Source organism: Pan paniscus, chromosome 1 (genome assembly GCF_029289425.2).
Source record: "Pan paniscus chromosome 1, NHGRI_mPanPan1-v2.0_pri, whole genome shotgun sequence".
NCBI lineage: Eukaryota > Metazoa > Chordata > Mammalia > Primates > Hominidae > Pan > Pan paniscus.
In genome coordinates, this window is record NC_073249.2 from 5,862,012 (window position 1) to 5,880,427 (window position 18,416).

General features: G+C 37.6%; 1 protein-coding gene and 1 long non-coding RNA gene across 23 annotated transcripts in view; one reads left to right on the forward strand and one right to left on the reverse strand.

Annotated features, from left to right (window-relative positions):
• SDCCAG8 (SHH signaling and ciliogenesis regulator SDCCAG8) overlaps nt 1–18,416 on the reverse strand; it is a 262,973-nt gene that overhangs the window by 233,353 nt on the left and 11,204 nt on the right. For 12 of the 22 annotated variants that reach the window (XM_055096313.2, XM_055096229.2, XM_063593839.1 and 9 more), the window contains exons 2-4: nt 14,668–14,820; nt 13,865–13,950; nt 10,268–10,381 (exon numbers count right to left, since the gene is read on the reverse strand). In XM_055096313.2, coding sequence (XP_054952288.2) covers nt 10,268–10,381; nt 13,865–13,876 — 126 coding nt within the window. In that variant the 5' untranslated portion in view covers nt 13,877–13,950; nt 14,668–14,820. Of the gene's footprint in view, nt 1–10,267; nt 10,382–13,864; nt 13,951–14,667; nt 14,834–18,416 lie in introns of all 22 variants that reach the window. The other 10 variants (XM_063593717.1, XM_063593561.1, XM_063593672.1 and 7 more) reach the window with 1 other exon arrangement.
• On the forward strand, nt 545–18,094 carry LOC134728529 (uncharacterized). Its single transcript, XR_010109023.1, has 2 exons — nt 545–6,286; nt 16,665–18,094. It is a non-coding gene; the product is annotated as an uncharacterized LOC134728529 (long non-coding RNA).

Below are 18,416 nucleotides of genomic sequence, written 5' to 3' on the forward strand. Positions count from 1 at the left end.
ACAGAGCGAGACTCCGTCTCAAAAAAAAAAAATTCCAGGAAGACCCAGTCATAGAAGGACTGCCCCACTTCCCCAATTTTATCTCCAGGACACTACCAGGTTTTCACAGTAAAAACTAGAGAAAAATCCCCTTATGCAACCTAAAGGAAGAAGAAAAGCAGCCAGTTTGAAATATGCTCGGCACGTTGCATTCCTTGTAACAGGCCTGCCTCAAGGGAAACAACTTTACCAGAGCCTAACTGACTGGAGGGCTGCTGCCACCTAACCGGCCTAAAAAAAGAGAAATCCAACTCCAGCCCCCTCTTGCATTCCGTGTGGGAGAAGGGGCCTCCGGCTTCCTCTAGCTACCTCGTCTAACTTAAAGGGCAGGGGAGACTGAGAAGCACTTGTGAATGTCACAGCCCAAGGCAAAGGCTTTACTAAAAGACTTAGATCTAGTCATAGGACTATTGAACGCTTCCCTCTACTCCCACATCTAACAACCACATCACTAGGGCTCCCATATACTGACAGAGAAATTCAACAGAAAGAACTGCATATCTCAGACTATATTTAGGAAGAACTCACCAGGGTAATCCATAGACAACAGAAGAGACAAGACCAGGACACTGAAGGAAATTTTAGCCTCTGACATGTACGGTGACAGCAAACACAGCCTAGCTTCTAGCCAGATAAACATAAAAGCTCATGCTAAAGGCCTACTTATCTCAGTTCCTTTTACCAAATATGTCATGTCCAGCATTCATCAAACAATTACAGACATGCTAAAAGACTGAAACACAGTTTGAAAAGATTTAACAAGCATCAGAAACAGTCTGAGATAAGGCAAAGATGTTAAAATTATCAGACCAGGAATTTAAAATAATTATGATTAAGGCCAGGCACGGTGGCTCACACCTGTAATCCCAGCACTTTGGGAGGCCAAGGTGGGAGGATCACCTGAGGTCAGGAGTTCGAGACCAGCCTGACCAACATAGTGAAACCCCATCTCTACTAAAAATGCAAAAAAAACTAGCCGGGGGTGGTGGTGCATGCCTGTTATCCCAGCCACTCGGGAGGCTGAGGCAGGAGAATCACTTGAACCCAGGAGGCAGAGGTTGCAGTGAGCCAACATCACGCCACTGCACTTGAGCCTGGGCGACAGAGTGAGACTCCGTCTCAAAATAAATAAATAAATAAAATAATTATGATTACTATGTTAAGGTCTCTAACAGAAAAAATAGACTATATGCAAGAACAGTGGGGTAATATAAGCAGAGAGATGGAAACTCTATGAAAAGAAAATGCTCAAAATAAAAAACTATTAACAGACATGAAGAGTGCCTTTGAAAGGCTCATCAGTAGACTGGATATAGCTGAGGAATGCATTAGTAAACTTTAAGAATTGTTAATAAGAATTTCCAAAAAAGAAGTGCAATAAGGAAAAAAACTGAAGACAGAAAAATTATACAAGAACTGCAGTACAATTACAAATGGTGTAATAAATATATATATATGTGTATATATATATATATAAATAAACAGGGACACAAAAAAGGAAAGAAAGGAAAAGAAGAAACATTTCAGTCAATAATGACTGAAAAATTTCCTGAGTTAATGACAGGCACCAAACCACAGATCTAGGAAGCTCACCGAACACCAAGCAGGATAAATACCCCCCAAAAATACACTGAGGAATATCATATTCATACTGCAGAAAATCAAAGACAAAGAGAAAAATCTTAAAGTAAGCCAAAGTAAACAAACAAACAAACAAAACCCAAAAATCAGGCCGGGTGCGGTGGCTCATGCCTGTAATCCCAGCACTTTGGGAGGCCGAGGCAGGCGGATCATGTGAGGGTCAGGAGTTCGAAACCAGCCTGGCTAACATGGTGAAACCCTGTCTCTACTAAAAATACAAAAATTAGCCAGGTGTGGTGGCAGGCACCTGTAATCCCAGCTACTCGGGAGGCTGAGGCATGAGAATTGCTTGAACCCAGGAGGCAGAGGTTGCAGTGAGCCAAGACCTCGCCACTGCACTCCAGCCTGTGCGATAGAGCGAGACTCAGTCTCAAATAAATAATAATAATTAAAAAACAAAAATCAAACAAACAAAAAAACAAAAACCTTACCTACAAAGAAGCAAGGATAAGAATTACCTGGGAGTACTTTGCAGAAGCCATGCAAACAGGAAGAGAATAAAATGAATCTAATTTTTAAAGTGTTAAAAGAAAAAACCCACCAACCTAGAATTCTGGATTCAGCAAGATTAACCTTCAAAAGAGAAAGAAAAATATTTTCTTAGACAAACAAGAATTGATGGAATTTATTGCTAGCATATATGCCTTGCAAGAAATGTTTTAAAAAGTTCTTCAGAAAGGAGAAAAGGTGATAAAGTCAGAAACTGCCATCTACATAAAGAAAAAAAGAGTATTAAAGAAGGAATAAGTGGATATAAGATAAAATATTTTCTTATTAATTTGACAGATGACACTTTGTGTTCAACATCATAATTGCAATAGTGTTTGTAGTAATTTTAGTTTATGAATAACTGAAATTAATGACAGAAATGTTATAAAGGATGAGAGAGGGCTTGGGAATTCTGTTATAAGGAATTTATACTATTCAAGAAGTGGCATAGGTTTACTTGAAAGTAAACTTAAGTTAGTTATAAATATTTACTGCAAATAACAACAGCATCAATCAACAGCTACCAGCAAAGAAAAAAAAAAAGAAGTACAATTGATCAATTGATATGTTAAGACAGGAAAAAAATGCAATCATACAAAAATTAGCTGGTTGTGGTAGCTCACCTGTAGTCCTAGCTACTAGGAAGGCTGGGGCACGAGAATTGATTGAACCCAGGAGGCAGAGGTTGCAGTGGGCCAAGATGGCGTCACTGCACTACATCCTGGGCGACTGAGAGAGACTCTGTCTCCAAAAATAAAAAATAAAATGCAATCATATAAAATGCTCAATCAAAGCCACAAAAGGGACAGGTGCAGTGGCTCACACCTCGTAAGCCCAGCACTTTGGAAGGCTGAGGTGGGAGGATCACTTGGGGCCAGGAGTTCGCCACCAGCCTGGGCAACATAGTGAGACCCCATCTCTGTAAAAAAACATAAAAATTAGCCAGGCATAGTGGTGCATGTCTGTAGTCCTAGCTACTCAGCAGGGAGGAGGTAGGAGGACTGCTTGAGCCCAGGAGTTCTAGGCTGTAGTGAGCCTTGATTACGTCACTGCCTAGGTAACAGGGCAAGACTCTATCTCTAAAAAAAAAAAAAAAAAAGGCCAGAGAAGGCAGAAAAAGAGTGAATTTTTCTTAAAGAAACAAAAAATAAAGACAATGAAGATAATAGTAACAAATGTGTTATACATTGATCCAATCATAACAATAATCTCTTTAAATATAATGGTCTGAATATACCAACTAAAAGATAGAGACTGTCAGAATGGTTAAAAAAAGAACAATAAACTATATGTTGTCTACAAGAAGCCTATAATAACTGGGCAAGGTGGCTCATATCTGTAATCCCAGTTACTTGGGAGGCTGAGATGGGAGGATCCCTTGAGCCCAGGAGTTCAAGACCAGCCTGAGCAATATAGTGAGACCCCATCTCTAACAAAAAAAAAAAAAAAGAAATCTCAAAACAAAAAAAAAGAGCCAATTATAAATACGAAGACACAGATAGATTTAAAATAAATGAAGAAAGACGTATCATGTTAACACTAATCAATAGAAAGTTGGAGTAGCAATATGAATTTTAGACAAAGCAGACTTCAGACCAATGAAAATGATCAGAGATAAAGAGGTACATTACATAATGATAAAGAGGTCCATTCACCAAGAAGACGTTACAAGTCTTAATGTATATGTGCCTAATAAAAGTGTATCAAAATGTATGAGGCAAAGGAAAACACATGAATCCACTATTACAGTTGGAAATTTCAACATCCCCTATCAAAAATTATAAAAATCACAAAGGGCACAATTGAAATGAACAACAGCATCAATCAACTGGATCTAACTGACATTTATAGACTACTTCATCCAAGAACAGCAGTACACACGTTTTCTTCAGGCTCACACAGAACATTCACCAAGACAGACTACAATGTACAAACCTTAACAAATTTAAAAGAATAGGAAAGTATGCTGTCAGACAACAATGGAATTAAACCAGAAATCAATAACAGAACGATAGCTGGGAAACTCCCCAAATACTTGATGATGACACAACACTCTTCTAAATGACACACATGAATCAAAGAAGTATCAAGATCCATTTAGAAATATTGTCAACTAAGTACAAATTAAAATACAACTGATAAAAAGCTATATACTTATTAAAAGGATGCAGCAAAAGGAGTGTAAAAAAATTAGAAAAGAAGAAAGATTTCAAATAAATAATCTAAGCTTCTACTTTAGAAGTTGCAAAACCAATAGCAAATTAATTGCAGAGTAAGCAGAAAAGAACATATAATAAAAATTAGAGTAAAAATCAATGAAATTAAAAATAGAAAATCAATAGAGAAAAACAACAAAATCAAAAGGTGGGTCTTTGAAAAGATGAATAAAATTGATAAGACTCTATACAGGTTAAGAAAAAAAAGAGAGAAAATACCAATTAGATTCTATCATATACTAAGATCAGAAGTGAAAATGGGGCTATCACTGCTGATCCCATGAACATTAAAAGGATAATAAAGAAATGTTTAAAAAACAGGATAACAAAGAAATACTATGAACAACTCCATGATCATGAATTTAGTCACCTAGATGAAATGCACCAATTCTTTGTAAGACACAATCCATGAAAACTCACAGAGGGAGGAATAGATAATCTGAATAAACCTATATTTATCAAGAAAATTAAATCAATAATTAGCAACCTTTCAAAACAGAAAGCACCAGGCCCAGGTAAGTTCACTAGTGAATTGTATCAAATATTTAAGAAAGAAATTATACCAATTATCTATAATATATTTCATAAAATTCAAGAGCAAGTATTTCCTAACTCATTTTATGAAGCCAGCATTAACCTAATACCCGAACCAAGTGAAAACATTACAAGAGTGGAAAATTACAGATCAATATGTCTAATGAACATAGATGAAAAAATCCTCAATAAAATACTAGCAAATCAAATCCAACAATGTAAAAAACAATTATACACCAGGATAAAGTAAGATTTATTCTAATTACACAACATTGGTTTGACATTTGAGGACCAGTTAATGTAATCCATCACATCAACAATGTTGAGAAGAAAAATCGTAATTTTAACAGTAGAGGCAGGAAAAGCATTTGACAAAATGCGGCAGCCATCTATGATAAACACAGATGGTCCCTGACTTGTGATGGTTTGACTTATGATGTTTTTGACGTTATTATGCTGCAAAAGCAATATGCATTCAGTAGAAACCATAATTCAAGTTTCAAATTTTGTTATTTTCTCAAGCTAGCAATATGTAGTGTAATATTCTCTCATGATGCTGGGCAGCAGCAGTGGCAGTGAGCTGTAGCTCCCAGTTAGCCATGCAATCACAGAGGTAAACAACCAATAATCTATAGTATATTCAATGCATTTTCAACTTACGACGAGTTTATCAGGATGCAATCCCATTTTAAGTCGAGAGGCATCTGTACTCTCAGTAACTAGGAATAGAGGAAACATTCTCAACTTGATAAAGAACATCTACAAATAACCTATAGCTAATATACTTTATGGTAGGAAAGTAGTTTCCCACTAAGATCAGGAACAAGGCAAAGATGGCCCCTCTCACAACCATTCAACATCATTCCAAAAGTCTTAGCTAATGCAATAAGACAATTAAAAAAATAAAATCTGGCTGGGCACATTTGCTAAAGCCTGTAATCTCAACACCTTGGGAAGCCCAGGCAGGAGGACTGTTTGAGCCCAGGAGTTCAAGACCAGCCTGGGCAACATGATGAGACCTCAATTCTACAAATAATAATAATAATAATAATAATAATAATAATAATAAAATAGCCAAGCATGGTGGTGTGCACCTGTGGTCCCAGCTACTAGGGAGGCTGTGGTAGGAGGATCACTTGAGCCCAGGATGTCAAGGCTACAGTGAGCCATGATCATGCCACTGCACTCCAGCCTGTGCACTCCAGCAAGACCCTTCCTCAAGAAAATTAATTAAAATAAATGAAAAATTTAAAAAACACAAAATCTAAATATATTGGAAAGGAGAAAATAACACTGTCTTTTGTTTGCAGATAATATGCTTGTCGATGAGGAGAATCCCAAAGAATCAACAAAAAATGCTGGAACTAGTAAGTGATTTATACCAAGGTTGCAGAATACAAGGTCAATATACAAAGTCAATTGTTTTCTTCTATATTAGCAATAAATAATTGGAATTTGAAATTAAATACATAATACCATTACACTAAAAAATAAAATAGGTGGCTGGGCACAGTGGCTCATGCCTGTAATCCCAGCACTTTGGGAGACTGAGGCGGGTGGATCACGAGTTCAGGAGTTCAAGAGCAGCCTGGCCAACATAGTGAAACCCCATCTCTATTAAAAATACAAAAATTAGCCAGGTGTGGTGAAACACACCTGTAGTCCCAGCTACTCAGGAGGCTGAGGCAGAAGAATTGTTTGAACCCGGGAGGCGGAGGATGTAGTGAGCTAAGACTGCAACATTGCACTCCAGCCTGGGTGACAGAGCGAGACTCCGCCTCAAAAATAAAATAAAATAGGTATAAATCTCACAAAATTTGTAGAAGATCTATTTGAGGAAAACCACAACACTGATTAAAGAAATCAAAGAAGATCTAAGTAAATAGAGATATTCCATGTTCATGGATAGGAATACTCAATAGTATCAAAATGCCAGTTATTCCCAACTTGGATCAATAGATCCAACACAATTCCAATCCAAATCCTATTTTGTGGATATCAACAAACTGATTCTAAAGTTTACAGGGAGATGCAAAAGTCCCAGAATACTCATCACAATATTGAAAAAGAACAAAATTAAAGTACTGATATTACCCAACTTCAAGACTTAATGTAAAGCTACAGTAATCAAGATAGAGTGATACTGGCCAAAGAATTGACGAGTAAATCAATGGAACAGGAAAGCCCAGAAATAGACCCAAAAATATGGACAACTATCCTTCAAACATGATCTAAATGTAAAATAAACAATTATAAAATACTAGAAGAAGAAAGGAGAAAATATAATGAAACTGGATTTGGTAATAAATTTTTAAACACAAAGTTAAAAGTACAATCTATGAAAGAAAAAAATTGGTAAGTTAATCTTCATTAAAATTAAAAATTTCTGCTCATTGAAAGATACTGTTAAGAGAAGTAAATGCCAAGTCAAAGACTGGGAGAAAATACTTGAAAAAGACATATCTGATAAAGGACTGGCATCCAAAATACAGAAAGAATTGTTGAAACTCAACACTAAGAAAACGAATAACCTGATTTTAAAAATGGGTGAACGACCTGAACAGACACCTCACTCAAAGATGTTACATAGGTGGAATATAGCCATATGAAAAGATGCTCAGCATCATTTGTGATCAGGGAATTGAAATTAAAACAGCAATGAGGTTCCACTACACATCTATTAGAACAGCTAAAATCTAAAACACTGACAACACCAAATGCTAATGAGGATATGGAGTATTAGGAACTCTCATTTACTGCATAATGCATAACGGTACAACCACTTTAGAAAAGTCAGGCAATTTCTTGCAAAGTTAAAATTAGTCTTACCATATGATGCAGAAATTGAGCTTCTTGGTATTTACTTTAAAGAGGTAAAAACAGATGTCCACACAAAAACTGACACACAAATGCTTACAGTAGCTTTATTCGCAATTGCCAAAACTTGGAAGCAACAAAGATGCCCTCCCATAGGTGCACAGATAAAAAAGCTATGGTATATTCATGTAATTGAATATTACTTAATAATAAAAAGAAATGAGCTATCAAATTATGAAAAGACAAGGAGGAACCTTGAATTCATATTACTAAGTATAATAGGCCAGTCAGAAAATGCTACATACGGAATAATTCCAAGTATATGACATTCTGCAAGTCAAAACTATGGAGAGAGTAAAATGATCAATGGTTGCCAGGGGATGGGAGGGAAGGGGCGGAGGGGAAGAAGAATGAATAGGTGAAGCGCAAGGGGATGTTTCAGACAGTGAAACTATTCTATATGATACTGTAATGGTGGATATATGTCATAATACACTTGTCAAATTCGTAGAATGTATAACACAAAACTAATGCAAACTGAGAGACTTAGATAATAATTTAACAATAGTGGTTCATCAGTTGTAACAAATGTGCCACACTGATGCAAGATGTTAATAACAAGGGAAACTATGAGGTGAGGGATGTCACTGAAAGGAGGATACAGGACTCTATGTGTTTGCCATTCAACCTTTCTATAAACCTAAAACTGATCTAAAAAATAAAGTCCATTAACTAAATAAACAAAATCTTTCTAAACCACTTAAACATTATTTTAATTCTATTTTTCTCTTACTAAAATGTACCAAATTTACACTCTGTCTGACAGTCAAGGCTTCCGTAATCTTCCATTTTACCAGTTCAGGATTACTTTCATTATTTCTATGAGACATTCTCCACTGTAGGAAGATAAAGTAGACGCCTTATGGCCCCCACAAACCATATTCATCCTGAATACCGTGTTTCACTGTTGCCATTCTCTTTATGAAACTCATCTCCCTTCTGCTGATCTAAATGATCCTATTCCTTTAAGACTGGTTTAGGCCGGGCATCGTGGCTCATACCTGTAATTCCAGCACTTTGGGAGACCAAGGCGGACGGATCACGAGGTCAAGAGATCGAGACCATGCTGGCCAACATGGTGAAACCCCGTCTCTACAAAAAATACAAAAATTAGCTGGGCGTGGTGGCGCAGGCCTGTAATCCCAGCTACTCGGGAGGCTGAGGCAGGAGAATAGCTTGAACCAGGGAGTCGGAGGTTGCAGTGAGCCGAGACTGTGACACCGCACTCCACTCTGGCGACAATGCGAGACTCCATCAAAAAAAAAAAAAAGATTGGTTCAAGATCTCTCTCTCCCATAGAAACATTCCCAAAGACAGTAGCTTTTCCTAACCTTCTTCTCTTATTATAATTATAGCTTATACCAAAAAGTAAAGGCCTATACTATTTTCTCTAATGTGCTCCTTATCGTGTTAATAGGGAATAGTTCTGTCTTCTCAACTAGATGGTAAATTTATTCTGCTTTATATCTTTCAAGTTTTATCCACAACATCTTAGGGATTAATAGAGTCTTGTTAATGAAATAGTTCCTAGGATATTATTCCAGCTTTACTGGTAATCCAAGACCACGTGTATATTAATAACTGTGTCCTCCAAGAACAAACAGGAAATTACATGTTAAGATCAGAAACTCCCTGGTAAAATCAGGACAGTGAAACATCTAAAGCCTCCTTAAGTTACACACTGGCCTTGCATCTTAAAATGTCAACAATATAATACATAATATCATATACTATATATAAAAACATGATACAAGAGATATCAGTAATTCCTATAAAAATATCATACAATCGAATACACTGATACTAGAAAGAAAGAAAGAGCGAGGGAAAGAAAGAAAGAGAGAAAGAAACAGAAAAAAAAGAAGTAAAACACGACATACTTCGGGAAGATGAAAAGGCTCTATTAGCATTAATGACATTAGCAAACTGCACGCAGTTGAGCATATAACCTTCTAGTGTCATAAGCTATATATGATGTGTTTGGTTTCTTGATCATTACTGTCAGTACCCTATGAACCATTCTCATTCAAAGTCAAAGTAAGAGCCTTAATACTGACAGCAGAGAAGAATTGGTCTACCAGTTTAGAATCCCTGATTGCTGTACCACTGCTCCAATAGGTTGACAAGTATGGGAGAATGATTGGTATTTGTATTCCAAAGCATTTGCCATTTGCTGGGCTACAGCAAGCGGGGTGAGAAGGAAAACTTCTGAAATATGAGAGCATATTATGAAATCATTAGACATAGTAATGAACTACTGGGAAATCAAGCAATCAGAAATGGTATGGTCAAGAGCATCATTCCCAAGTCTGACAAGCTCTTGTGACACATCAGTCTCTCAATCACGTAAGAATAGCAATTGTCAATGTATTGCTACAAACATGAAGATTTATAGTAGCAAATTTTAATACAATCTATAGTTAATATAAGCTTTCATTTATTTAGTTTTAAATTCTTAATGAGAAACTTACCTTGCAGAACTTAACTTCTGCCTCTAAATGATGAATATATTGAGACTGGTCATTAATAGTATGAACAAGGTCGTGCATAGTAGGCATATTGGTTTCCTCATGTTCTAATGACCTCTATGACAAAAAATAAATAAATAAATACATAAATACATAAATTTTAAAAAGCCAAATTAAGCATGTTTGGATTTAGCAAAGAATCAGTTGTTACCTTCTCCATACTCAATTTTGCACTGATGTGATATAAACATAGAATCGATCACAATGTAGCTTATAGTCTTGATATAGTTTGGATGCTTGTCCCCCACAAACCTCAAGTTGAAATGTGGCCCCCAGCATTGGAGGTGGGGCCTGGTGGGAGGTGTTTCGGTCATGATGAATGAGTCCTGGTGCTATCCTCATGATAATGAGTTCTTGCTCTGAGTTTTGGTGAGATTTGGTTGTTTAAAAGAATGTGACACCTCTCCCACTTCTTGCTCTGGCTCTCACCACATGAAATGCCTGCTCCCCTTTCACCTTCCACCGTGACTGAAAGTTTCCTGAGGCCCTCACCAGAGTGAGATGCCAGTATCACACTTCCTATACAGCCTGCAGAACCGTGAGCTCATTAAACCTCTTTTTTAAATAAATTACCCAGCCTCAGGTATTTATTTTTAGCAACACGAGAATGGACTAATACAAATACTTGCTTCTCTATCCTATAAATTCCACAAATACACAAGATTCATGGATGTGAATATCATTTTTTTTTAAAGATGGATGGTGAAAGTGGTTATAAAAAGCACATATAGTGAATGGAAAAATGCTGGGATAGCAGTAGTATAACTGGCTTGGAATAAACTATTTTAACAAATTGGAAAAACAACATTCCATTCAGTAATGCTGAGATACAAGGGACAACTCTCTCCAAGAAACTGCCATGGAAGAGGATTTGCTAGCTAAAACTGCAGCAGCTCCGTGAAGGAGAGATTCTTTAGGAAGCGTTTGATGCCAAGCCAGTGTCAATGCGATGAAATTCCATCTCAAAAAAGATACATTAGCAAAATGTAGTTTTTGATTTTTGACTCTAGTATTGAAGGCAATTCAAGTGTATGGTGTTCTGGAGCATAGAACCTCCAAGAGTAGAACCCTAAAGTAGAGACACACTGCATTGAGGGGTCCAACGAAGAGATTTCAAAAAAACGCTAATGCTATTTTAGCTCTGTAGCATTCCTGGAACTGACTGTTAATGTATAGCTTACCTTATCCTAAAATAGTTTGTAAAATCATATACCCATCACATGATTTTTTTTTTAAAGGATGAGGAAATCAGGAAAAGGTAAAACAAGGGTCAACCAGTTAAACAAAGCCAGAGGAAAGCTTGAAATGAGGCACAGTGTCTGTTTCTTAGCCACTCTCTTTCTCAGCACAGCAGACATTTTAAATGATAATCAAGTACCAGCTATCATGGCAGAATAAAATAAAATAGAGCTTTGGTTTTTTGGTATATTTAAGAAATTTACAAACCAAAGTAACTCTAATTAAATGAATTATCTGTCATGAGTAGAAATCAAACAATTATAATCATTCTCCATTAATAGCAATAGGTTCAGAAGGTAGGCAAATATAAATTACTACTATGAGTATACAGGAGGAAGTCAATGTGAAAAATAAAAAGCTCAAGCCAATATTGTATGAAAAATGTTCACATGAAATCATTTGTGTCTACTTTGAAGGGCTTTAGTTTAGATATCTACATTTTAAGACAATAAGTAATAACTTTTTTTCCATCTCAACAGTGCCTCAGTTTTACTCTCAATATATGCATGTATTTCTAATATGTTATACTGGCTATGAAAGTGCATTCTAAAGGTATAATCTTAAAAAGCTAATTATTACTATTATGGTTTATAATTATTACATGTAGGCTGTATACATATAGAGTCTAAGTTCCATTCTTTTACATAGCTCCATATAAATAGACTTGTGTATATTAAAGTGCACTCTGTATGTCCTAAACTGATTCTCTTAGTGAAGGTCTTCCTGCCTGTCTGGATTCAGTAAGCTCCATAATATCACTGCTCAGACTTTAAAAGGCAAATAAGCATGTCTGAGCATTCAACAGATAAAGCAACTTCATCTAGTAGACTTAAAAGCATTCCACCAGTCTGTGCTTAAGAGCAAGCTAGAAACCAGATGTCAATAGTAATGAATTCATTAAATGATGAGATGTTTTACTAAAATTATAAAATCTATATCTATAAATTTAGAATATGCATATGAAGTACATTTCTCTAAAGTAGGAATTAAGCTTAAAAGTATGTGTCAGCCTGGAATGGAGTGTTCGTATGGGAGTGATACTCTGATATTTCAGTGGTGAAGAAAAGAAAGTGACATGTCTCCACACTTTTCAGCATATAGGCATTGTATTGAACTAGAAAACACATTGAAAATGTGAGGTGGTTACTTGCTGCTATGACATGTTATGTTTATGTAACACTTCGTAGGTTTCTAAAGAATTTTAAGTATGCAATCTTATCTCATTATTCCAAAAACTCTGTGAGACAGGCACAATATCTTAGAGAGTATGTGATAGACCCTAGATAGAACTAAGCCCTTGACTATTATTTTGTCCACTTAAATCTGGTCCAGAGTGCTTTCACTCACATCTATCTCAGCCTTTAGCATATAAAATGCTTTAATCAGAAATAATACACTCTGTCAAAGCAATAACAAACAACTTCAGAAGAAATACAGCACCACTTCTTATATATCATACTATTTTATAACCATATATTTTAACATATAGAACATTACATATTAAAACGTATTATTTTGAGGCCAGGCGCGGTGGCTCACACCTATAATCCCGGTGCTTTGGGAGGCCGAGGCTGATGGATTTCCTGAGGTTCAGAGTTCGAGACCAGCCTAGCCAATATGGTGAAACCCCATCTCTACTAAAAATACAAAAAATTAGCCTGGTGTGGTAGTGCACATCTGTAAACCCAAATACTAGGGAGGCTGAGGCAGGAGAATCGCTTGAACCAGGGAGGCAGAGGTTGTAGTGAGCCAAGATCATGCCACTGCACTCTAGCCTGAGCAACAGAATGAGACTCTGTCTCAAAAAAATTAATTAATTAATTAAAAATAAAATGTATTATTTTGACACTCAAAATTTAAAAAATATTACAAAGTAGGGCTACAATTATAATTAAGTAACTTCTAAAAATGATCAATAATAGATATGACCCTCTAAAAAAGAAATTACTAAAATAATGACTTTATCTTTTACATATATTCTGACTTATATAATTTATTATATTAATTTATTATACATTATATATTTATATTACATATTTTGCTAACAGTTGCAAAATAAATTCTCCAAACTATTCCCTTGCTCCCATTTTCCAAGTGAATAATAAATTAAAAAAATCAAGATTCCCTCTGCCATGGAAATCTATTTTTTCAGCCAAAATAATCAGAGGGAAGAGAATTACTTTTAATGTTTTTCACTATTAGCATGCCATGCTTAAATTTTTTCTGCAACATGTACTACAAAATAACACAATACAGTAAAACACAGGAACGCTTTGCCAACTTGGAAAAGTTGATACTTACCAAGGGGGACATTTTTCTTCTTCTTGACGGAGATACTTCACTTTCCTTATCTGCTTGTTGGCGCAACAAATCTTTGAGCTGATTAACTATAGAGCAAAAGCAGAGGGTTTATTAACCTTATTTGAGATCCATGGTTTCTTACCACCCATCCATCCTTCCAACTAATAAAAATTGCTGATATATTATGCATCAAGAATTCTGCTATCAACTGGGGATACAAGACCAACATAAAAAAAAAAGAATTTCTACCCCTTAAGAGCTAAGAATCTAGCAAGGAAGAGAGAGACACTAATAGATATAAAATAAGTTTGTATGTAGACCTAAAGCTATGCACAGTGCTACAAGAAGAGGAAGAACCTAATTGTGCTTGTTTTCACAGAGGAGATAACACTGCAAGGATGAACAGGAAGGAGTTCACCAAGCAGAAAAGGATAAGAAAAATTCCAATTAGAAGTCACTGCACATGTCAAAGCATAAAAGCATAGAGAGGAGGTTATTATAACTAGAATATGAGTTGTGAGATGGATGATTAGCATGAGAAGTACACAAAGATGAGCCGAAGAGGCAGGTTAGAGCTATCTTAGGAAAACACTGTTATTTTATAACTAAGAATTTTGGACTTTAGCCTATAAGCATTGGGAAGTCAAAGGAAAACAAGATTAAGCAAGGGAATTAAATTATCTGATTTGTGTTTCAGGAATAACATCATAGCAGCAGAATGAAGAATGAATGGAGTTATTATTCTACGGAGTTTAAAAAATTCACTATGCATCATTCAGACTAGGATTGACATTCACACTCACCAGCATGGCTCTGTTGTAATTCGGGCCAGGCTGTCCTGGCATCCTCATTTCCCACACTGGTGCTAAAAGAAAGATTTGGTGCATCTTCTCCAATAGTGACATCGCCTTCTTTCAGGGCACATTTCAGTTGGTGAATGCTTCTACTGGCATGTTCTGCAAGAACAACCTGATGAAAGTTAGGACCAATGAAATCTGGTTGACCAAACGGACACTTGCTCAAGAAGGCAGTTTTTAAAGGTGAAATCATTATTTCTCGTACTTTATGGAAAAAACGCAGAGTTCTGTTTCTAGCTTGCTGAGGGATGTGCCAAAGATGGTGAGAGAAGATTAACTTCATGGTTTAGAGGTAGGACTTGATGATCTCTAAGGCCCCTACCACTGTAGCAGTTGATTTCACTACATATAGCACCACCAGCAAGGATTAAATGACAGAACTCTTCCCACCAGCTCCCATTAAACAATAACTTGCTAAGGTAAGTGCTCTCCTTCCCACCATGCCTGACTCCTTTACCAACTTGGAGACAGAGGGGGACGAAAGGAGCAGTGGGGAGGTGAGAAGAGCCAGCAAAAGGGACTGCGTCACACCCAGTTCCAACCTAGGGAAGCCTCATTGTCCCTGGGGACAGGAAATCCCTCCCCCACCAAGAGACATCCACATGTCTGGCCTAGTTTTGATCAAAATTTGCATAGCTGAAGTGCTTATAGTGGCAGCCCCGGCAGTACAGCTCTTCCTATATACTGCTGGCTAACCACACTTCATAGATTCTTGGTTAGTGCAACTGACCACCCCTAGAACACACAAAAACTGTCTAAAATGAATTATTTTTAAGGTATATTACTGTGATAGTTCATCTCTAAAAATAGCCTCCAACGGGTTGCAGCGAGCCGAGATCGCACCACTGCACTCCAGCCTGGCAAGAGAGCGAGACTGTTTCAAAAAAAAAAAAAAAAAAAATAGCCTCCAAGGAACCCAGCCTCATTCCCTTGTTCTCTTCTAATCTGAAACTGACTGGGCCTGTAATCTGCATTAACCAATAGAATGCAATAAAAGTTACACCATGTCACACCCAAGCCTCATCTTTAAAAGGACTGGCAGTTTCTGCTTCCTCTTGGAATGTTTGCTTTTGGGAGCCCTAAGCCGCTACGTAAGATATCTGGCTACCCTGCTGGAGAGACCTGTGAAGAGCATACGTGGAGAGGAAGAGAGAGGCCCTGAGACCCCATGAAGAAAGAGAAAAGCCCTCCCCGCACTGCACCCCGCTGCCCCACTCTGACAGCCCAGTCCTCCAGAAGACTCCAGCACCAGAGGCCCTCTAACTGCAATGGCACGAAAGAGACCTGATTCATTACCAATCATATATGAAAATACATTTATAAACATATATTCTGTAGGACCTTGAAAAGCAGTTTCCATTTTCTCCAAGTGCCCTGATTTCAAAGTTTGGAACAGAAACAAAAGCAATGTTAGTACTTAATAGAAAAAAAAAGTCTCTGTTATACAATATCTAATACAGTTTCTTTACTTGCAGCAACTCATTTTCTACTTTGATAAAAGAAAACATGTATTTCAGGTCAGGGTTTGACAATGAAATTCTATTACTCAACTATACAAGAGACACAGTTAATTTATCACCATATTTTTTCTCCATACCAATCCTATGTCCACACAGATCTTTCTTTGAAATGAATTTGGCGCTGATTACTAATGAAAACTGGCCTCCTCTGACTCATCATGAGTTTAAGGAAGTTCAGATAAGACGCATTCCTGGTTTTGGGAATATATGAAACTGTGATAGTTTTACAATAACTTAGTATTAGAAAATAGACTAGAAAAGCGATTTGGTCATGGAAAAGGAAAATCAAAGTGTTACATGATAAGCAATTCAGTTCATGGAGCTTTAGATTTATGCCCTTAAATCCACGAATAAAACACTTATCTTTATTGAATCTATTAGAAAGGAACGAGACAGTTTGACTAACATAAAAATGTATTCCAGGTAAAAGCATTGCGCCGTTGGTGATTACGGAAGAAACAAGAGTGTGGTGTGACCATGAGGAAGCAAAAGAAAATGAGGAACTATACAACCATGAAGCAAACGCTTAGTCTCAGAGATCAGAGGCTTAAAGAAAAGGATAGATTAAAATCTAAAGAGAAAGAAAAGAAGGATCCCAGCGCGTTAAAGGAAAGAGAAGTTCCGCAACACCTTTCCTGATTATTTTGCCAATATAATACACAGCTGGGCCCACCTTACCACATCCTCGTTGATACCAACTTTATCAACTTTTCCATAAAAGCCAAATTGGACTTAGTGCAGTCAATGATGGGCTGTCTGCATGTCAAGTGTATCCCTTGTATAACTGATCGTGTAATGGCTGAAATTGAGAAATTGGGGCAGAAGTATCGAGTGGCTCTAAGGATCGCCAAGGATCCAAGATTTGAACAATTACCATGTACACACACAGGAACCTATGCACATGACTGCTTAGTACAGAGAGTAACTCAGCCTAAGTGTGTGTAAGTGTTACATTGTGCCCACAGTTGACCGGGACTTTTTTTTTTTTTTTTCTTGAGAGGGAGTTTGGCTCTTGTCGCCCAGGCTGGAGTGCAATGGCGCAATCTCGGCTCACCACACCCTCCGCCTCTCGGGTTCAAGCGATTCTCCTGCCTCAGCCTCCCCTATAGCTGGGATTACAGGTACCTGTCACCACGCCCGGCTAATTCTATATTTTTTTTAGTAGAGACGGGGTTTCTCCATGTTGGTCAGGCTGGTCTCAAACTCCCGACCTCAGGTGAAATCCGCCCGTCTCAGCCTCCAAAAGTCTTGGGATTACAGGTGTAAGACACCACGCCCAGTGACCGGGACCTTAAAAGAAGAATCCATAAGATTCCTGGAATTCCTATCATGTATATTTCTTTTCTTTTCTTTTTTTAAGACGGAGTCTCGCTCTGTCGCCCAGGCTGGAGTGTAGTGGTGCGATCTTCACTCACTACAACCTCCGCCTCTCAGGTTCACGCCATTCTCCTGCCTCAGCCTCCCAAGAAACTGGGACTACAGTTACACGCCACCACGCGCAGCTAATTTTTGTACTTTTAGTAGAGACAGGGTTTCACCGTGTTAGCGAGGATGGTCTCGATCTCCTGACTTTGTGATCCGCCTGCCTCGGCCTCCCAAAGTGCTGGGGTTACAGGCGTGAGCCACCGCGCCCAGCATTTTTTTTTTTTTTTTTTTTTTGAGACGAAGTTGCACTCTTGTTGCCCAGGCTGGAGTGCAAGTAGTGCAGTCTCAGCTCACTGTGGCTCTGCCTCCAGGGTTCAGATGGTTCTCCTTCCTCAGCCTCCTGAGTGGCTGGGATTGCAGGCATGTGCCACAGTGCCCAGCTAATTTCTTTTTTTTTTTTTTTTTTTTGTATTTATAATAGAGACAAATACTTTTGTATTTTTAGTACAGAAAAATACACCTCGGCCTCCCAAAGTGCTGGGATTGCAGGCATGAGCCACCGTGCCTGGCCTACTCACTTTTTGATGCTGTTTTGAAATTGATATTTTGTCTCATAAAAATTTTAGTCCAGGCACAGTGGCTCATGTCTGTGGTCCTGGGACTTTGGGAGGCTAAGGTGGGTGGATCACCTGAGGTCAAGAGTTCAAGACCAGCCTGAACAACGTGACAAAACCCCATCTGTACTAAAAATACAAAAAAGGTTGGCAGGTTGTGGTGTTGTGTGCCTGTGGTCCTGGCTGCTGGGGAGGC